The sequence below is a fragment of the Molossus molossus genome, unplaced genomic scaffold, assembly GCF_014108415.1.
Source record: "Molossus molossus isolate mMolMol1 unplaced genomic scaffold, mMolMol1.p scaffold_m16_p_1, whole genome shotgun sequence".
NCBI lineage: Eukaryota > Metazoa > Chordata > Mammalia > Chiroptera > Molossidae > Molossus > Molossus molossus.
In genome coordinates, this window is record NW_023425344.1 from 195,468,085 (window position 1) to 195,490,238 (window position 22,154).

General features: G+C 51.4%; 1 protein-coding gene across 1 annotated transcript in view; it reads right to left on the reverse strand.

The window, feature by feature from the left end:
- Nucleotides 1–384: 384 nt before the first annotated feature.
- ALDH1A2 (aldehyde dehydrogenase 1 family member A2) overlaps nt 385–22,154 on the reverse strand; it is a 103,293-nt gene continuing 81,523 nt past the window's right edge. The window contains exons 8-13 of the mRNA XM_036260618.1: nt 12,217–12,319; nt 10,368–10,552; nt 8,790–8,954; nt 8,057–8,214; nt 7,666–7,740; nt 385–862 (exon numbers count right to left, since the gene is read on the reverse strand). Coding sequence (XP_036116511.1) covers nt 790–862; nt 7,666–7,740; nt 8,057–8,214; nt 8,790–8,954; nt 10,368–10,552; nt 12,217–12,319 — 759 coding nt within the window. The 3' untranslated portion in view covers nt 385–789. The remainder of the gene's footprint in view (nt 863–7,665; nt 7,741–8,056; nt 8,215–8,789; nt 8,955–10,367; nt 10,553–12,216; nt 12,320–22,154) is intronic.

Sequence of the window (22,154 nt, forward strand, 5' to 3'; positions counted from 1 at the left end):
TAATCTATGAAAACAAGCCCCTCCCTGCCTCATTCTAGGATAACCGAGAAGGAATTAAATGCACTTGCGCACACAGCCCCCGACACACAGCCCGCGCAGGGCCGAGCCGGCGGGCCTCTGCATCGCCTGCCTGAGCTTTCACTCGTGTCACTCATGGAGGCAAGAAAACACTGGGTCTGGAATCTCCCACGTCCTTCCTTCCTTCCTCATGTCTGCAGGGTACAGCTTCTGGCATTTTCAGCCTGGCCTGGCTCTAACTAAAACCATTTCATGTTTTGCTTTGAAGAAATGGATGACATGAAACGGTAATTTGGCTGCAAAACCTTGGAAAATTGTTCCCGGCCCAAACATCTGCCCCATGAGCCCACTGCGAGCGAGCGAGCGAGCGCAAGGAGCAGGAGGGAGGGCGAGCAGGAGGCCTGGGCAGGAGGGCGGGGCCGTGGAAAGGCCGCTTCCTTCAGGGGCGCGCTCTTTGGGACGGAAGGCATCAGGTAACACGGCTCCCTCGTTCAGCCCCCTTCAGAAAGATACCCCGATGTGCCAACAGTTACCCCTCTGACCTTCACCCCACCTTCCCCTATTTGGTATCATGAGGGGATCCCTTACAGAGTGCCAAGAAACTGTACCCAGCCAGTCTGCTGTAGTGACGCAGTGACCAGCCTGGCTGTATGTTATCATTTAAATCTTTAAATAAGGACCGAGTATCAACTTGGATTCCTGAGAGCTGGGCCCCACAGGGAAAGCAGAGGGGGTCGTGCAGGCGGGCCTTCACCTTCCTTCTTGGCCTTCTTAGGAATTCTTCTGGGGGATCTTTACCGTCACAGTCTTAACTTCGGAGTACTCTCGCAAACCGAACTCTCCCCTGAAAAGCAGAAAGGGGCAGTGTCACTGAGCGAGGGTCAGTCCTGGGAGGGTGCAGCTCACCACCTGCTAACAGGGGCCCTGGGGGTCAGGTGAGAATTCCCGACGGAAACCCAGCCTCCATCTCAGGGAAAGCAGTCATGTTATAAGCAGTCACTGTTTCTTAAAGGTACAGCACGATTTGTCCTCACAATATCACACAGGAAGGCCACAACTCCCAACTACTCAGAGAAATGGGCCTGGAGGTCCGTCCTGGCCAGCAGTCACCAGGGACCCAGCTGTGCCCCTGGGTGGGCACTGTGGGCAGCGGCAGACCCAGGTCTCTAACACCGGGGCTGTTTCTACCGCAGGCGCCCTGGCTCTTCAGGAACACTTGTGTTTCCTCTGCAAACCCTGTCCCTGCCGCTGGACACCCAGGACACGTCTGTGCTCTGGTCGCGGCCCCAGAGCCAGTCCACCCTGACTGAGAGGACCATGAGATCCCAGGCTGAGGGCCACTCTGTTTGGGATTCGAAATTCCTTCTCATTGGTCCCAGATCTAATACGTGGAAATGACACCCAAAGGCCTACCACGGAAGAGCACCAATCATCTGAAATGCCTCCCATACACAATCCTGAATAAACACTGTCCGTAGCCCTTAGTCATCAAAAGCACTAAAAATGAACTGAGAAGTGGTAATAAGCTGTTTCCCCAGCCCTGTCCCAGTCTCTCCTTTGGCCACTTTCCTTCCTGGCTCACAGAGCCTCTGGGAGCTTGGTCATAGATCAAGGGTTGTCATTCTTGGTAAACACACATAACCGAGCAATTACTTTGGGCAGCACTGCTCTGGCTGGGCAAAGGAGAAACGCAGTAATTAGCCCCAGCCTCTGAGGAGCCCGCAGGTGGCTGGGCTGAGAGGGAGGGGTGGAGCAGGGTCACCTGTCCAGGCAGCGACAGGAGACTGGGGCAGCCCTTCCTGGCCCTCAGGACATGCTCAGAGTCATTCCAACCGCTGCCTTAAGGACCCTGCCGGGAGTCAAGCCTTGTGGCTATGTTGCTATTTTTCTTCACTTTTCTTCTCTAGCCCCTCTCATCGTCACCTCTTGTTAATAGCCTTTTCTTTCTTTTCTCTCTCTTACTGTAAAACCAAGCATGTTCTGTCTTTTTCTTTAAAATGCTTTCGTTCTCCCCTTCTATTCTTTGTAAAGTTACGATTCTGTGAAGCTTGTCCTGCCGCTCAGCAGAAGCGGCTCCCATCCTGCTGTTTACAGAGCCCTGGACCCACTTTGACCACAGCCCGTCACAGCGGGAGGGCCGCTGGAGCATCTGCCTCCCCCAGGGCCCGGCTCTCGCTGACAGAGCCCCCTGCCCTCCACCAAACCCAGGGCATGCGCACAGTACCAGCTCCAGGGAGGGAGGGCTCTTCCCATCCCATCCCCCAGCCCCACCCTGTTGGCACACCATCTCTGCTAGGAAAATAAAGTGAAGGAGCACGCAGAGATGTATTTGAATAAGAGAGGGCTGAGAAGGGCTGTCTTAACAACAGGACCACACAAAAGCCAAAGTTACTGTGCCGACTTCACAGCGAGGCCTGCTCTACAGGACTCATGCTGCTTCCTCCCGGGAGTCCCTGCATCCCTACACAAGGCTCCGGTCCCCTGCCAGCAGGTCCTCCAGCACCAAGGCCACCTGAGCGGACATGCCCGCTGCCCCCGGACATCAGAGAGCAGCCAGGGGAGGCTGGGGCCAGCGTGCTGCTCTCTCATCTGCACTGGCCACTTTGTTTACAGGAACGGGAAGAATAAATTTGGGATTGCCCCACTTGGTATACAGTTCCCCATCAGCTCTATCCAGGCTCTGAGTCTCCATTACCTGCTCAGCTCTCTCTGAACTTTTTCCTGCCCTTGGGCAATCTGAGTGTGCCCTTCACCACGGACATCATCTGCCTCCTGCCTGAGGCAAGGTCACTCCCTTCTGGTTCCTGGCTTGTGCACGCACTTAGGGCGGACAGACCCTGACCAGGCTGAGACACACAAGGAAGTCTACAGGGTCAGAGTCTGCAGGAAGCAGACCACAGGAAGTCTACAGAAAGCATATGGTTGCTTCCAAGTGTGACGGTTGGATCCCAGAATCTTTGGGTGTGCAATGACTTTGAAATCCTGCTGGACTGGAGGTAATCCTCGTCTGGGTCCCAGGCAGCCACCTGCAGCCACGATCCACACACAGGCTCCTCGAGACCAAGGAGCAGACTCAAATCTGCCACAAAGGCAGCACTGCCCCTGGGCCCAGGGCCTCAAAGAAAGCCAGTGAGAGGTCCTAGGGCAATGGACAGGGTGCAGGAAGAGCATCAGCTGGGGGTCAGCAGACAGGCGCGCCAGCCCGGCTTCGCCCTCACTGGCTGTCTGACGTCCATCCTTTCGGTACCAGGCCTCTCTCAGGCAGTGGTTCTCGAACTTCAGCACACATAAGTATCACCCACGAAGCTGGCTTCAGGTGCAGACTCCTGCCCACCCCACTGGAGAGTGTTTCTGAGGGTCTGGGAGGAACCCAGGAGACTGTCATACAGGCAGTTACTTGCCCCACTTTCAGAAACACAGCTGTGAGGTCTCAGAAAGCCTGAGGCTCAGTCTTCAGTCCGTTTGCCATCTCATTCCAGGGTCTTCCTCTCAAATCTACTTAAATTTGCTTAATCCAATTAATGTCTATAGTGCACACAGTTCCAAGCCAAGGGAACAGCAGGTACGTTGTTACTAAGGTGCCGTGGCCACTGTGTGTGGTCACCTTCGCGGCTGGACAATGTTGTCAGGGCACAGGTGCCCTTAGGAGGCTGAATTCCTGTGTCTCAGCCAGACCAGGCTGTATTCCTAAAGTGAACCAAACTGGCACGCCTGCAGATGAGGTAAGATGTTCGATTTGGGTGTCTCTCAGCCAGTGCTGAAGGAACCCAGTAAACAAACAGGGATTTCTGCTCAGGGCGTTGTTTCCCTGCCTGTCCTTTGGCACAGCAGCATCTCCCAGAGCAGGGTCTCAGGCCGCCTGCATCAGAATCATTCCCGAAGCTTGTTGAAAATGCAGATCCTGGGCCCTAGCCCAGACCCGCTAGTTCAGACGGAGAGGGGCCCCAGACGGGCATGCCTAGCGTGCCCCTCCCCCCGGTGCAGGGACTTTCTGTGCCCCAGCCGCTGTGTGAGCATCCACGCACAATGCGCAGGCGCACACCTGTGATCCCGGGAAGCCTTTATTTAGGGTATCCTAACGATGCTTCTCATCTTCAAAACTTGTGTCCTTTGTTTTTAAAAGGCTGAGGTTCACGCTTCCTTTCCAGTCCCTTGACTGTGACACATATTTTATATCTTGGGCTCTATGGCCCCCTGTCTCAGAGGAGCCTAAATGAGGAAGGAAAGGAAGGGCGGAGCAAGTGAAACGGATGGGTTAGCTGAACAGGCAGAACGGAGGGAAACAGCCCAAGCCTCTGACCCGGAGCCAGAGGCCAGCCCGTCAGAGTACCTGCAGAGGGCAGCCCTCTCCACAGCTCTCCTTGGGGGAGAACTCAGCAGCTCCCTGGCCCTCCATGGAGCTTGTTTCCAAAAAGTGCTAACTCCTGTCTCTGTTCCACACAGAGGTGGGCAAGGAGACATCAGGGACCAAAGCTGCACGGAGTCTGCTGGCCATGAGTTGACGATTCCCTCCACACGCAGGTTAAGTGGAGGTTCTAGGACTGTATTAATGAGAAGAGTGGCGGCCAGGACAGGGCAGGCTCTTTCATCCGAAGCGTTTCCTACCACTCTGGGTTAGTTATGAGAGAGAAACACTCGGGGGGAGGGGGCAGGCAGGGACAAAGAAGCATATAATTGAGACAAGATGAAGTGAGTCTCATCAAAGGGTTCTGTCTCCTAATTATTTTTAACTGCACTGGGACAGCCAAGTCACTACAGCACCTACAAGACGCATCGGGAGGCTGTTCTTCAGTGTCTTGGGCCACTGTTCTGGGTGGTTCTGACACAGCCAAACTGTTCCTGGACCACCTTTCTGATGTTTCTGATCAGAACAGACTGGACCTGGACAATGTCACAGCCTGAACCCTGGCAGGAGGCTTGACCACGAAGAGGGGAGCCATCAACCAGCACTGATTTATTACAAGTATATTTTATGCCCATGATTCGCCCTGTTAATGATCTGTAACAGGAAAGCCGATGTGAAAAGCATTCCCAGAACCAGCGACTGCTCCAAACTCTCAGAGCCTGGGGAGTACAAGCCCGGGGGCAGGAAATGAAACGACAAGTTGAATGCAGCTCAACAAACGGAAGCAGAAAGGAAGGCCCTGTCAAGTTAAGGAGAGGGTATGAAGACTTTATAAAAGCTGAGGAGTACCAATAACTAAGCAGACAGGGCCGAGGTTGGTCATGGGTTCTGGCTGTAAAGCAAGTGAGAGGAACTGAAGGCCAGAAGCAAAGGCTCAAGCAAGAGCAGGTCCTCCCTGGCATTGCCAGAGACAGAATGGAACCTGGTGACATTAGCTGGAATTTAGAAAAAATTCTGCCACATTTCCAAAGTAATATGTTTATTAGGAAAAAGGCGGATCACCTACCTAACACTCATCTACAGTACTTGATCAGTAACGACGACAGCAACTAACATTTTCTGAAGGTTTGCCAGACACTGTATTGGTTGTTTGGCATCCTTAATCCTAACATTTAATCCTCACGGTAACCCTCTAGGTAGCTACTATAATTATACCCATCTTATAGATGAGGAAACTGAGGCTTAGTAAGATTAAGTAATTTGCCCAAAGCTGCACAGGTTTAAGCTCTACCGCCAGGATACACATCTGAGCAGGATGATTCCAGAAACTCTGCTCTTTGCCTCAAAGCTACACCTACTTTATGGTTTAATGGCTAGAGGCTAGGATGACCAGCTAAAGTATCTAAAGCATGGGAACCCTCTGTGTTAGTCTTATGGGTTCACGGCACTTCCCCCTAACCACACAGTTCTCCCACAATGCCTTTACTCACTCCTCCCACACCGCCACTTTCTTCCTCCACCAACCCTGAAAAAAGATTTCCCTCTACCTAAATTCCAGTCTCCACACTAGATCCTGTCTGGAGGTTTCCCAGACTTCTCCAGCTCACGGTGGTCTTGGACTCCTCTGGCACTTAGCAGTCTTTCCTGGAATCCTCCTGATTCTTTCGATGACGTGCATTTCTTTTATCTAACACGATTTTAAGTACCTTACTGAGCTGCATCTCCCTCCACCCTGACCAAGCATCATGCTTTGCACACAGTACATGCTCAATACTTGTTAGCAGATTGACTGTGAACTAAGCATTTGCTCAAAAAAAAAAGATGCATCCAGCAATGGCTGAGAGAAAGGGCACGGACGGCGTCTCCTCTCTGAGTCGCAGGATTTAGAAAGCACGGATCCAGCGCCTTTCAAAATAAAAAAAAATATTTTTTTGGATTATGTGGGTGGGTATCAGATCAGGAAGACCCTGGCTATCATTAATCCTCTGAATGCCACTCAAAAAATCCATGTATATATGGATTCTGAAGCCTGCAAATAAAATCCCCCTTGAGTCTCGACTTCCTCTGCTTCTGTCCCGGGTTTCGGGTCCTTAGCACTGCAGGACTCTGCCCTGACCCTGGGCTCGTAGTCTTCACGCCCGGCCCCCGTGCTTCCTTGGCTGGATATTCCTCGAGACCTCGGTCCAAATCGCAGATCTGTCCCTTACTGGCCACACAACTTGGGCAAGCTATGCAGCCCCTCTAACCCTTGCTCCTCCTCTGAACCGTCTGTAATATAAAGAAGAGTATTTACCCTATGAGATCACTGTGAAAATCGAATCAGACAATGTTAGGAGAGAAGTTAGCATAGCAAAATGTAGATCAGACATTTAATTAATGGTATCATTATTGTTAATACAAATTCCTTCTAGTGGGTCTTCTTCCCATAATTTCTGCCAAAACATCTCTATGTGCCAGGACCCTTGGCCTTAAAAATGCTGGGGTCTCCTCAGCTCCCACAGAATGCCCCTTAAAGCCCTCTGAGATTCAGTTTAAACCCTTCACCCATCCTGTGTCCTAACTCTGCATTCCTAGACTCAGAGAACTGACAGGTGCTGACAGGTGACCTAAGTAAGTGGATGAGGTGTGTGTAAGTGAATGACAACCAGCATGCAGGTCCCAAAAGCAACCGGAAGGGTGGGGGAAATGGCTAACGGCAGAACTCACGGCTACAGCAATGTTGCCACCGAGAGATGAAAATAAGCAAGGCATCTAGCCTTATTCAGAGCCTCCTCATTTTGGAATGGCAGGTAAAGATTTTTAAATGTTGTGAGGCAAAGCTAAAGTTTCCGCAGGCCAGCTCTGCCCTGGGCTAGCAGCGGGTGACCGGTGTTCTAAGTACACCGCGCTCTGGTTTGTCCCCGGACTGTTCTACGTTCGTTGTACCTTCGCGCCTTTGCTCTTGCTACTCTCTCTGCCTGGAATGCCTGCTCCGGAAACTGGTGCCGTCTTCTCTGCGCGGTCTTCTCTGATCTCACCAGGCAAAATTAGTTGGTTTTGCCTCTGTACGTACCAGATGTTTGACATTCTTCTCTAACAGCCCTTATTATATGGAATTACTGACACATTCATTTTTCCCATCCCCACCTCAGGTAAGAGAATTGTGTTTACTCATCTTTGCCACGTGCAGCGCAGTGCTTAGCTTACAGTGGTGCATGTTCAAAGCAATGTTTGTCCAGTGAATGAGAGAATGGAAGTGCTCCTCCCAGCTGCTACTCACAATCCCTGTTTCTCTGCACTCACCAGCAACTTCGGACACTTACATTTCTCTCCCATTTCCAGACATCTTGAATCCCCCAAAGGGGCTCTGGGCATTTAAGGCATTGTAACAATTGATCCTGAAAGAAGGAAATAGCATTATTGTCAGTGTGCGTTCTGCTTGCACAGAAATAACCCCCCAGGTGCAAAACTCCTTTTGTAAGTTTTATTTTTAGCCCCTTTTTTTCCAGATGAAAAATTTATAATTTAAGATTTACTCTGATTTCCTGGTCTAGCCAGTAAAGAGCACATCCCCTCTCAGGGCGCAGTCTGGCGCTTTCGGTCTTCCCCATCCTTCCAGAGGCCACATGCACTCTCCCCGGGCCCTGGAGAACCGCGAGGCCTCTGCACACCTGTGGGACGTGCTGTGCCAGAACGGCGACACGCTGCTCTTACCAAACAGTCCCAGCTTGCATTGCAGAAGACACCGTGAGGGCCTTGTTGATGTCATTGGTGAAGACAGCGGCTACGAGTCCGAAGTCGGAGTTATTGGCTCTCTCGATAACTTCATCCATCGTCTTAAATCTCAGAATTTCTTGAACGGGGCCAAAGATCTGCAACAAAATAGTTTGACCCCACATGGTTGTTTTGCCATTCCTTCCCCTGCTTTCCACATTTCAAAGCAAGCTTTCTCTGCCTTCGTTATTTAAATAATGTTTAAGCTCAGCAGCACAACACTGAAATATCCCAAACTTTCCCAGAATAAAATTACCTAGGAGTCTATCATGAAAGTGTGTTTAACACCCCCACGCGCCACCCTCCCCGGCATCACGTGGCTCTGCGGCGGGCACAGGGGCGTCTCCGGGAGTCTGGGGTGAGCGGCTGGCCTGCAGGCTGGTCTGCGTGGTCCTCTGCCGCACACATGTGAGGCTGCCCGGCTGCCTTTTCTTTCTTGGTGAACAGCCCGGTGCCCCACAACTGGCTATTCCGCTTGTCCTGTTGGCTCCTAACAACTGCAATCGTGCAGCATGTCACCTACTTCCCTGCCTTTTTAACTTCCTCTTTGAAACGGAGAATTCCAGAGCCATGTTTACTGCTGTAGTCCGACTCTGATATCATTTACTAGAAGTGCTCTGGAAGCCATCCCAAGAGAAGTGGCCTTCGTTAGAATCCTGTACTTGACTTTTACCTCCTCCTTGGCAATCCGCATGTCGTCAGTGACATTGGAAAACACCGTGGGCTCGATGAAAAACCCCTTCCGGCCCAGCCCTTTGCCGCCACACTCCAGCTTGGCGCCCTCTGCCACGCCGCTCTGGATGAGTTCCAGGATCTTGTTGTACTGCTTCTTATCAATCTGCAGAAAAAAATTACTTAATTACGCCAAGTAAAATCTTCTATGAGAAAGGAAATATGCACGTTTTCAAGAACCATTTGTGATTTTTTTCAAAGCTTCATGTTTCCTAGTCAAATTATATGAAATGCTGTTATTCAAATATTTTTGATCCATGAAAAATGGCAAATCTGTATGGTTTAAACTAATATACCAAGAGTTCCAATAAGTGAATGTCTCTGATGATACCGCTGAGTCAGAAATATCAGTTTAAGATTTAAACAATGTTTCTAAATGATGGAAACACTACTGAATTGATTATTCACTGTGTGAGGAATAACTGCCTTCTATAACCAAGTGAAGAGTTTGACAAGTTGTACTGATACAAAAAAGATGAAAACAATACATGAGTTAACACACACCTCTTTACGTGGTACATCAAATCCTATTGGGGTAAGTTTTTAAAGAAATTATTACACCTTTAGAGGGAAGAATTGCATTTGAAGAGTGAGGGCGAGTTTCCTACTCCATAAATAAGGTCAGTCTTGCTTTCCCAAAGTTATAGGCTTATCACTCTATTATTATGGTAAATGATACAAAAACCTACATTCACCTGAGTTTGAATGCTCAGCTAGAATGTCTTTCTTCTCTCAACTGGCCCCAAAACATAGGAGGCACTGTTTCCTATTAGAAAACCCCAGAACCTAGATGAGATCGGTTCATGTATTCCTTTAAAAATTCTCAGTCTGTCTACAGCTTAAAACCAGAACTCCACCTGGAATACGCCCTGAGGACCGCGGACAGCTGCAGCACTGGAGTGCGTGCTGCGGGGCTGGGTGGCCTCCCCGTCCCACTACAGTGCACGAGCCGAGGGAGGGACAACCGCACGGCAGAGGGGAAGCAGACAGCCCTGCATGTCCTCACACCCACTATCTACAGATGATCTCCCCAGCAGGTCAGGGTGGTGGGGAGAACCCTTTGCAGCTGGAAAAAGGATCAGTGGCGTCTGAGAATGAGAGATGCCCGGCCTCCTCGCCTGGGCCTCTGTAAGGATGTCTGAAGTCCAGTGCCCAGGCTGGCGCCGGGCTCTAGTGTCAAGACCCATCTTGTCACTAGTCACAAGACCCATCTTGTCACTTGTCACTTGTCACAAGTAGGTCTTTAGGGCTGGGAGAGTCCAACTTACCTCCAAAGTTCAGAGTATCCTTAAGGCAACCCTAAGCCTTTAGGTTTCAGAAATAAAATTCAGAAATGAAAAGAGAATCCTAAGACACAAGCGATGCCTCACCAGCTACTTCTAGCCATGAAGACGAGGCAGAAGAGGAAGGAGGCAGCGGGAAAAGGAAGGTGGTGCTTTGTTGGGGGTCCCACTAGAGTGACCAGTTTCTGTGCTCACCAGGGGTTAGGGAAAGAAAGGGACATCTGTGACTTCTCTACCTGAGGCCCCTGCTCAGTGGTGGGGTCAAAGGGACTCCCCACTATGCGCCTCTTGGCCCGCTCCACGCTTCTCCTCACGAACTCCTCGTAGATGGACTCCTCCACGAAGATGCGCGAGCCCGCCGTGCAGCACTGGCCTTGGTTGAAGAACACGCCCTGGTGAGCCTGCTCCACGGCATAGTCCACTGTGAGAGGAAACAGTCGTGTTCGAAACACCGCTGCACCTGCGGAGGGGCCTGTCCGAGCCACCTCCCTCCCCTCTCCACGGCCCAGGTACCATGTCAGGCTGACACAGAGCAGAAGCGTGAGTAACACAGCGAAAAGCATTAGCTTGAGAATGCAATGAGTTCTGGTTCTAACACACCCTGATGTTACTTGCTATGTTAACTTGGACATCTTCACTTTGAGTCCCTCTCTTGTTCCGTAAATAAAGGAATTGGAGCGCGTCATCTGTAACAGTCTCCATCCCCATATCCGGGGCTGGGCAGAGCGCAAGGGCGTGACTGTGCCGGGCTGTGGGACGCTGTGAGGGACGTGAGGGACGTGCGGGGGAGGGGGGGAAAGCCGCTGCCCTGGCTGTTGCTACGCTGGATATAAGCCCATGGTGGCCAGATTTCCAATTTTAAGAAAAAAACAGCGATCAGTATTTCTCATGTAGTTTTTTTTAAAGCACTGTGTAATATCTAGACATATAAACACAATTGTGCCAGCATTTGGCTGTGACTGCAACCCCTAATCTATAGGGCCCTGTGGCTGTTACGCTTACTTAGTATTTTGGTGAATTAAATTGTAAGAGCAATGGCTTTTTTTCTTAAAGACATTACACTTCCTCTATATTTACGTGGAATTGTACAATAGCCTATGATAACTCTTTCATTTCCATCTCATACTTCAAGATAGTATTAAACCTGGTGTGTGCTAGCTGCTAAATGACTGAATCAATCCATCAACATCATGTCAATGAAGTGTCTACTCCTCAGGAGGATTTAGCTGTAAGAATTCTGATCCCCTTGACATCTGGCATAAAGCTGAGGCTGAACTCTTTGCAAATTCCAGGCTGGGGCTGAACTTCAGGCAATCTGTGTTCTGTTCCCTCCAGGGGTGCAACTGGGGAGCAGCTCGGCCTGGCAGGATGTGGAGAGAAAGGATGACTGAAAGAGGCTTTGGGATTTCATTCCCTGGAAAGTTTTTCAAAACAGAGAGACCACACCTGTGCAGAGTGAGCGAGGCAGTATCCTGCCTGGAGACATGGGGTTTCCTAGGTTACTGCTTCAAGCCTCCCTGAGGTCCTCCTGCCAAGGCCTAATCACCTCCAATTTGGGCCTGTTCGAACAGAACTGACCATAGTGTGTCGTCATCTTGACTGAAAGGCATGGGAGCAACAGAAAGAGGTTGGGATAACTAAAGGAGAAGGGGGCGAGGGTTGGGAAAAATGTGGGCAGGGCTAATGAAGTAGAATTTTTAATGATCTACAAAGCCACCAGGCACACTAGAGAAGTTTCGAATTTCTTGAGTCTAGGCAGAGAGGTTATGATCCAGGTGTTCAGAAGCTTAGTGCATTGGTCCTTCCACTACACAACACTGACCAGGCCTTCACCCCTACTCTGCAACATCACACAATCAAAATGCTCTACACTGTCTAGAAAATAAACCCTATTCAGGTCCCCATTGATAAGTGCTCTTTCCCAACATTAAACTGTTTTCCCCTTTGAAGGAAGGGTCCAGATCCTTCTTCTCGAGTGCCTCTAGCTTCAGAGATCTTTTTCTTGGTGTCCTGTCAAAAGCAGAGATACGACAGAGCACTGAAGGGCATGTGCCGGGACACATATGAGGCCTGTGGTTGACTTACAATCAGCATCTGCAAAAATAATATTGGGACTTTTCCCTCCAAGTTCCAGAGTTACTCGCTTCAAATTACTTCTTCCAGCTGCTTCTTGGATAAGCTTTCCAACCTGAAAGGAAACGGAGAGAGGCTTTGCACATGTGCAGCTGAGCAGGTCAATGGCCAGAGCTAGCTCCAGGCAGCAGGGACGGAGCCTGCACAGCAACACACCCACGGGTGACACAGGAACAGCTCCGGTGTGCAGCTCATGTGCATGAGATGGAAGTCACTGCCTCAGCAACGAAGAATGCCACCAGCTCCTCCGAGTCTGCCTCAGCTAACAAGAGCCCTCTTGCCAAGAGGATACCCACCCCGGGGTGTCCCACATCCACCCACCGATGGTGGCAGGGGTGTAAAGGCCCCGTCCTTTCAGCCGACCACAGGACAATTCCGAGACCACATATGTTATTCCAGGCCCACACGGGTGGCTGAGCTCGTGCCCTGTGCCCACTCCCCTCAGCAGAAACCTGATGGACAACCTGCACCAAACCCCATGCCAGGGTCTTCCCCTGGAGAACCTGACCAACGGGCGCTGCTCTACTGGAGGGCAGAGGTCACTTAAAGGAAAATGTTGGGATACCACGGAGACCACGTACACAGTTTGCTCTCGTCGAGATAAAAAATGCTACTTAGCCTGGGTCCTATTGAAAATTCAGTATTTTAAAAGCCTAGAGAAGAGAACTGCTGATTTACGTTGGATTCCTCCAGCCCCTGTTGAGATCCTCAAGCAGTGTAGAGATGTGATTAAGAGAAAAGGCTATGGGCCTGAATTTTTTTTACTAATTCTTTTTTTTTTAATCCTCACCTGAGGACATTTTTCCATTTATCTTCAGATAAAGCGGGAGGGAGAGAGGGGGAAGACAGAGAGAAACATCAATGTGAGAGAGACACATCAAGTGGCTGCCACCCACACGACCCCAACCGGGGCAGGGGACAAATTGCAACCGAGGTACATGCCCTTAGCGGGAACCGAACCCAGGACTCTCTGGTCCGCAGGCTGACGCACTAACCACTGAGCCAAACCAGCCAGGACTTAATAATTCTATTACTTACTGTCTGACCTTGGGAAACATACTCAGCTTCTCTGAGCCTCAAGGTTCCCTCCTCTGTAAATGAAGCTAAAAATAGTATCTACCTCAGAATTTAGTTGTCCTGAGGATTAAGTGATATAAGATATGTGGCCATGAGAACCGGCCTGGCACACAGGACATGTTCACATGTCAACCACACGCAGAGTGAGCTGCTGGGGCCTCTTCCTCCACCTCAAGTGCAGGGAAGGAGGTCATGCAAAGGAGCTACACATCCTCCCATCAGGTCTCCCCGGCATAGGTCTCCCCTGCATATGCCTCCCCAGCAGAGGTCTCCCCCACACAGGTCTCCCCAGCAGAGGTCTCCCCGCACAGGTCTCTCCCTACACAGGTCTCCCCTCACAGGTCTCCCAGCACAGGTCTCCCCGCACAGGTCTCTTCCTCACAGGTCTCCCCACACAGGTCTCCCCCTGCAGAGGTCTCCCCTCACAGGTCTCCCCACACAGGTCTCTTCCTCACAGGTCTCCCCTCACAGGTCTCCCCACACAGGTCTCTTCCTCACAGGTCTCCCCGCACAGGTCTCTTCCTCACAGGTCTCCCCTCACAGGTCTCCCAGCACAGGTCTCCCCGCACAGGTCTCTTCCTCACAGGTCTCCCCACACAGGTCTCCCCCTGCAAAGGTCTCCCCTCACAGGTCTCCCCACACAGGTCTCTTCCTCACAGGTCTCCCCTCACAGGTCTCCCCACACAGGTCTCTTCCTCACAGGTCTCCCCGCACAGGTCTCTTCCTCACAGGTCTCCCCGCACAGGTCTCCCCTCACAGGTCTCCCCTCACAGGTCTCCCCCCACAGGTCTCTTCCTCACAGGTCTCCCCACACAGGTCTCCCCCTGCAGAGGTCTCCCCTCACAGGTCTCCCCACACAGGTCTCTTCCTCACAGGTCTCCCCTCACAGGTCTCCCCACACAGGTCTCTTCCTCACAGGTCTCCCCTCACAGGTCTCCCCACACAGGTCTCTTCCTCACAGGTCTCCCCGCACAGGTCTCTTCCTCACAGGTCTCCCCGCACAGGTCTCCCCGCACAGGTCTCCCCTCACAGGTCTCCCCTCACAGGTCTCCCCCCACAGGTCTCTTCCTCACAGGTCTCCCCACACAGGTCTCCCCCTGCAGAGGTCTCCCCTCACAGGTCTCCCTGCACAGGTCCTCCCTCATAGCTCTCCCCGCACAGGTCTCTTCCTCACAGGTCTCTTCCTCACAGGTCTCCCTGCACAGGTCTCTTCCTCACAGGTCTCCCCGCACAGGTCTCTTCCTCACAGGTCTCCCCGCACAGGTCTCCCCGCACAGGTCTCCCCGCACAGGTCTCCCTGCACAGGTCTCTTCCTCACAGGTCTCCCCGCACAGGTCTCTTCCTCACAGGTCTCCCCGCACAGGTCTCCCCTCACAGGTCTCCCCGCACAGGTCTCTTCCTCACAGGTCTCCCCGCACAGGTCTCTTCCTCACAGGTCTCCCCGCACAGGTCTCCCCGCACAGGTCTCCCTGCACAGGTCTCTTCCTCACAGGTCTCCCCTCACAGGTCTCCCCGCACAGGTCTCCCCGCACAGGTCTCTTCCGCACAGGTCTCCCCGCACAGGTCTCTTCCTCACAGGTCTCCCCGCACAGGTCTCATCCTCACAGGTCTCCCCGCACAGGTCTCTTCCTCACAGGTCTCCCCGCACAGGTCTCTTCCTCACAGGTCTCCCCTCACAGGTCTCTTCCTCACAGGTCTCCCCGCACAGGTCTCTTCCTCACAGGTCTCCCCGCACAGGTCTCTTCTTCACAGGTCTCCCCTCACAGGTCTCTTCCTCACAGGTCTCTTCCTCACAGGTCTCCCCGCACAGGTCTCCCCTCACAGGTCTCTTCCTCACAGGTCTCTTCCTCACAGGTCTCCCTGCACAGGTCTCTTCCTCACAGGTGTCCCCTCACAGGTCTCCCCACACAGGTCTCTTCCTCACAGGTCTCCCCGCACAGGTCTCTTCCTCACAGGTCTCCCCGCACAGGTCTCCCCGCACAGGTCTCCCCTCACAGGTCTCCCCTCACAGGTCTCCCCACACAGGTCTCTTCCTCACAGGTCTCCCCGCACAGGTCTCTTCCTCACAGGTCTCCCCGCACAGGTCTCCCCGCACAGGTCTCCCCGCACAGGTCTCCCCTCACAGGTCTCCCCCCACAGGTCTCTTCCTCACAGGTCTCCCCACACAGGTCTCCCCCTGCAGAGGTCTCCCCTCACAGGTCTCCCTGCACAGGTCCTCCCTCATAGCTCTCCCCGCACAGGTCTCTTCCTCACAGGTCTCTTCCTCACAGGTCTCCCTGCACAGGTCTCTTCCTCACAGGTCTCCCCGCACAGGTCTCTTCCTCACAGGTCTCCCCGCACAGGTCTCCCCGCACAGGTCTCCCCGCACAGGTCTCCCTGCACAGGTCTCTTCCTCACAGGTCTCCCCGCACAGGTCTCTTCCTCACAGGTCTCCCCGCACAGGTCTCCCCTCACAGGTCTCCCCGCACAGGTCTCTTCCTCACAGGTCTCCCCGCACAGGTCTCCCCGCACAGGTCTCCCCGCACAGGTCTCCCTGCACAGGTCTCTTCCTCACAGGTCTCCCCTCACAGGTCTCCCCGCACAGGTCTCCCCGCACAGGTCTCTTCCGCACAGGTCTCCCCGCACAGGTCTCTTCCTCACAGGTCTCCCCGCACAGGTCTCATCCTCACAGGTCTCCCCGCACAGGTCTCTTCCTCACAGGTCTCCCCGCACAGGTCTCTTCCTCACAGGTCTCCCCTCACAGGTCTCTTCCTCACAGGTCTCCCCGCACAGGTCTCTTCCTCACAGGTCTCCCCGCACAGGTCTCTTCCTCACAGGTCTCCCCTCACAGGTCTCTTCCTCACAGGTCTCCCCTCACAGGTCTCTTCCTCACAGGTCTCTTCCTCACAGGTCTCTTCCTCACAGGTCTCCCTGCACAGGTCTCTTCCTCACAGGTGTCCCCTCACAGGTCTCTTCCTCACAGGTCTCCCCTCACAGGTCTCTTCCTCACAGGTCTCCCCGCACAGGTCTCTTCCTCACAGGTCTCCCCGCACAGGTCTCTTCCTCACAGGTCTCTTCCTCACAGGTCTCCCCGCACAGGTCTCCCCGCACAGGTCTCCCCTCACAGGTCTCTTCCTCACAGGTCTCTTCCTCACAGGTCTCCCTGCACAGGTGTCTTCCTCACAGGTCTCCCCTCACAGGTCTCTTCCTCACAGGTCTCTTCCTCACAGGTCTCCCCGCACAGGTCTCTTCCTCACAGGTCTCTTCCTCACAGGTCTCTTCCTCACAGGTCTCTTCCTCACAGGTCTCCCCTCACAGGTCTCTTCCTCACAGGTCTCCCCTCACAGGTCTCTTCCTCACAGGTCTCTTCCTCACAGGTCTCTTCCTCACAGGTCTCTTCCTCACAGGTCTCTTCCTCACAGGTCTCCCCTCACAGGTCTCTTCCTCACAGGTCTCTTCCTCACAGGTCTCTTCCTCACAGGTCTCCCCTCACAGGTCTCTTCCTCACAGGTCTCCCCGCACAGGTCTCTTCCTCACATGTCTCTTCCTCACAGGTCTCTTCCTCACAGGTCTCCCCTCACAGGTCTCTTCCTCACTGGTCTCCCCTCACAGGTCTCTTCCTCCAGGTCTCCCCTCACAGGTCTCTTCCTCACAGGTCTCCCCTCACAGGTCTCTTCCCATCACCGTGCTCGTCCGCTTCCTCACAGGTCGCTCGTCCTCACAGGTCTCCCCTCACAGGTCTCCCCTCACAGGTCTCCCCTCACAGGTCTCTTCCTCACAGGTCTCCCCTCACAGGTCTCTTCCTCACAGGTCTCCCCTCACAGGTCTCTTCCTCACAGGTCTCCCCTCACAGGTCTCTTCCTCACAGGTCTCCCCTCACAGGTCTCTTCCTCACAGGTCTCTTCCTCACAGGTCTCCCCGCACAGGTCTCTTCCTCACAGGTCTCTTCCTCACAGGTCTCCCCTCACAGGTCTCTTCCTCACAGGTCTCCCCTCACAGGTCTCTTCCTCACAGGTCTCTTCCTCACAGGTCTCTTCCTCACAGGTCTCCCCTCACAGGTCTCTTCCTCACAGGTCTCTTCCTCACAGGTCTCCCTGCACAGGTCTCTTCCTCACAGGTCTCCCCTCACAGGTCTCTTCCTCACCGGTCTCTTCCTCACAGGTCTCCCTGCACAGGTCTCCCCGCACAGGTTCTCCCTCTCCGCACAGGTTCTCCCTCTCCGCACAGGTTCTCCCTCTCTGCACAGGTTCTCCCTCTCCGCACAGGTTCTCCCTCCCCGCACTGGTCACCCTCCACACAACCCCCCTCACACACACACGTCTCCCCGCACACCTCCAGACGGCCTATGCGCATCTACTGTTTCAGGAATGCTACTCGTTAGCTGCATTAAATGGTTTGTGGTTTTAGTATAACTCCACCTCATGGCAGAACTTTTAGAAATAAACTCTCATTTTGAGGGAACAAATATAGATGTCTCTGAAAGGTAAAGTTAGAGTCTCTTCATTGGCAGAACAATGTTACTCACCAAGGAGTGAGAAACACTAATGTCTGACCTTAAAGACGAAGGGGCAGACGTCAGCCCACCGGCCACAGGCCCCCTGCCTGGCCAGCAAGGCTCTCTCTTCTACCACAGGGTCAACGCCCCAGGAAGACGGGGTAACAGAGGCCCCGTTCTCAGGCAAACATGCTCTTCTTCAAGACGAAATACATGTACACAAAGGAAAGGAGAATGTGGCCCCCTGTTCCGGCAAGAGATATCACAACAAGAGAAGTCACCAGGTGAGATTATGACAGAGGCCTGAGACCCTGGCGGGAGAGGGAAAGCAGCGCCTCCACAGGGGCAACAGCACCGGGGGCTCCCCGAGGAGGCTGTGTCCAGACGCCTGCTCTGAGGGGTGTCAGCGGGTGCGGCTCTCTGCCCAGAGGACACCGTGTGAACTGATGGGGACTCATTTTACACTCCAGGACACTAGACGAGTGCTTTCTCAACGGAGATCATCACTGCGGGTCAGCGGCATATTACTCACTGTATGAAAACTAACATGCACTGAGTTGGTCTGTGTCAGACATTTATATGCATTCACTCATTTTAGACTCTCAAAACCTCTAAAAAGTAAGTACTGTCTCGTCTCAAGAGTTAGAAGTCAGTAGATGTTACCAGGTTACCCAGCTGGTCTGGGCAGAACCCGTTGGGAGTCAATGAAGCAGAATCCAGAGCCCAGGTGTGAGCTCGCTCCATCTCCCTCCTCCCTCCCCGCACCATTCTGCCCTGGCTGCCTCCTCTCTGTACATACTGGGCACCTAATGTGTATCTCACGTACCAGAATCTCATCCTCAAACTCCACACTGATTTCAAAGTGAGTAGAAATAGCACCTTTGTAGACACAAATGATGATCACAAATATTCTGCCTTCAGATGGACATTTAAAAAAATAAGGAAAATCGCCCTGGCCGGTCTTGCTCAGTGGTTAGAGCATCGGCCCACGGACCAGAGAGACCTGGGTTTGTTTCCCCCGCTAGGGGCATGTACCGCAGTTGCAGTTTGTCCCCAGTTCTGGTTGGGGTTGTGTGAATGGCAGCCACTCGATGTGTCTCTCGCATCAATGTTTCTCTCTCTCTCTCTCTTCCTCCCTCTCTCCCTCCTGCTCTATCTGAAGAGAAATGCAAAAATGTCCTCAGGTGAGGATAAAAATAAATAAATAAATAAATAAATAAATAGGGAAAATCAAGAAGAAATCACAGGTTTTACACACTGTAAGGCCTTGACTAAAGGTTTGGAGTTGGTAAAGAGAGCACTGGCCCGGTGGGCGTTACATTTCTGTTCGCTCTACTCCCCAACCTTCATCAAACTCTCTGTGGGTTGGTATATATATTTTTTTGCCACTGGGAATGTTGTCTAGTGATTATTTCTGTGGCTACAGTAACTATACAAACATCGTGCTCAGTCTATGGTCGTCAGAGAGGAATACCTAAGAATAATTTTTCCCGTGTCAATGCTTTGCCAGCCTCTCCTTAGAAACCAAATTTGTGCTAATCATGGTAAGGCAAATCTCAGATGAATAATGAATGCCTTCCCTTTTCATCTTTGGAAGAAGGTCAAGTTGCAGCCCAGCCTCCTTAAGAAAGAACTGGATGTGTTAGGCAACGGGAGAACCACTTCCATCTGGAGAGTCTTAAAAAACCTGTTTCCACCAATCTCCTTCGTGCAACACATATCCCCGGGTCTCCTACTGCATGTCAGGTGCAATGCTGGGCACAGTCCCTTAGCGACAAGGAACTCGCAGCTGAGAGGACTCCCATTTAACCTAGCAGGTGCTCAGTAAATGCAGTGTTGCAGTCCATTTAAAGGGAAATCTGGGTCTGACTCAATATTAGATCTGAGCAGATGAAAGTATGGTTCTGTAGCACTTTGTGAGACCACTCTGGGCCTTACCCGTAGAACTGGGCTAGGACGCAACCACTTCATTCATTGCAGTATCAGGTATCCTGTGCCTTCCCATGACATTCTCAGTTTCCAGGTCAGACTCTCTTTGGAGAATGTATTACCACTCATGAATTCTCCCTGGCGGTGGAGCGAGGTTCAGTGACCCCAAACAGGAGGCATGCCTGATTATCATTATCATGAGGGGGAGGGGTGGTGGGAGGACGAGATACAACTCCACAGCAGGGGACTCTTAACAGGAAAGAGAAATGTTTAAAAACAGTAAGTTCAAGTGAGAACTGACTCTGGATCTGCTTACCAAACATGATAGGTGTGATGGTGTTATGGAAACCAACCTAAACTATTACTGATACAAATACCATGTGAAGGTTTCCCAAATTAAAATCTATGGGGTTAGAAAGTCTAAGAACAAACTAAATAGACATCCAACAAAGGCCTGGGATTCACCGGGACATCTTAGATGGGAAGTAGTAAGTAGGGTTCCTTGGGGATATGTGCTACACTGGTCCTACTGAACCCCTTTAGTGCATGATCAGAAGGTGGAAGTGCATGTTGGGATAAATGAGGCTGCAAGGACATCCGCTCAGGTCTTCTGAGCAGCTAAAAGTCAAGTCAATAGGGATGGACTTCATAGAACCAAGCCCTATTCTGATGAAACAGGCAATCTGTAAGATAAAACAGATAAACATATAGTTTGGGAAACATACAGTATGTGAATATTGATTAAACAGGATAAAGGCATAGAGACCACATTTTTCATCATTATCTTTTTTCCCCCAATCAGCAAAGAGTTCACAATATACTCTTATTATACCTCCTGCACCATCTCTGACAGCCCGACTAATTATAACCACGCTCAGGTCTGTGGACTTGGCCCACAGCAGTCAGAAGGCCTAGGTACTACAGACTCTGGCTGGCTCCTAACTCCCTTTCAATTTGGGAAAACCACTTCAAGTCCTTGGGCCTCAGTTTCCTCATCTGATGAATGAGGCACAAGCCAAGCAGTGACTTTGTCCCTTCGGCCTCCAGTTGGTTGGAGGAGTTAAAGACACAGAGGGCCCCTGGAGCCCCCACTCATTCTGAGAGTCCATCCACAATTCTGCATTCTTCTCGCCTTATGGAGCAGAAGTAGTTTTTCATAGAAGCACCACAGCTGCACTGAATGGTAGACAAATCTGATCTTTTTTTCAGTTTCTTGCATGGAGCTCATTATGAAAAAGTGATGGTGTTCCTATCATGTGGTTTCCTAACTTTGCACTCCCTGCAGAGTCTCTCAGCTGTATCCGTGTACCCAAAACAGGGGAGCAAGGGCAGGGAACTGGGGGCTCCCCCACACATAATGTAACTGGGCTAATTCTCAGCAGGAATGTTGGCACAGGTCAACTCTGACTCCCATCCTGGTTTTGAATAGTCTTCAAGATTGATATCAGGAGTATCCCTGGATGAGCCACAATGTACCAGAATCATGTTCACAGCAACGCACAGGGTAGGAAATGAAACTCAGCATTTTGCATAGAAAATAATTTGTTATACAGAATAAAAGAGAACATGGATGGCTTTCCATGACCTTTATTCAAGGATGAACAGTTTCTAAAGCTGGGTAACATTTTTCTTTGTATTAATTACCCATGTTAGGATGGATTTCTTCTCAAAGATAATTCTTTCCCTTGATTAATTAATTGTGCATATTAGGGTGAATTTCCTCTCAGAGATATTCCACCATTTTTAGAAACAGAAAAATCTATAATCGAGATCTCAGTAAACTGGTTAAAGATGCCTGCTTTCTGCAATATATTTTCATTTCTTAAACCTCAAACAGATTGACTGTATGCTCCAACCCTCCCTTGCTTTCTTAATTTTCATGGTTATGCTCACTGGCTCCAAATATGATGGAATAGAAATGCCCAACATGTGTATTATTGGATAGTCCTTAACTTTCTACAATATTCAAATCAATCTGTTCAAATTTCTACCAGAAAGTAACAGGATTGAGGTACCTAAATAGGTTATTTAAGTGGTAACAGTAATTTCAAAACTTTACCTGTGAAATTCAGATTATGAAAACCAATACATCCAGCAACACATTTCCAGGCTCTTTCTAACTATTCCCACCATTACTCAGCCACACGGAACCACCTGCCCTTCCCAGAATGTGCCTGTCTTTGTATACTCTGTTTCATCTGAAATGCCTCTTCTCCCCTTGTTTCCTCCATACACTGATTTCTTCAGACCCACCTGTCACCTCTCCTGACACTAGCTTTCCACACCCACCCTCCCCACAGGTTTTAGGGTCCCAGCTCCACTGGCTGATCTCACATAACTCACACTGTTTTCCTTTAATAGTTGTCTGCCTCATTAGGCTGAGTTTGTGAACCGAGGGACTCCCCCTCTC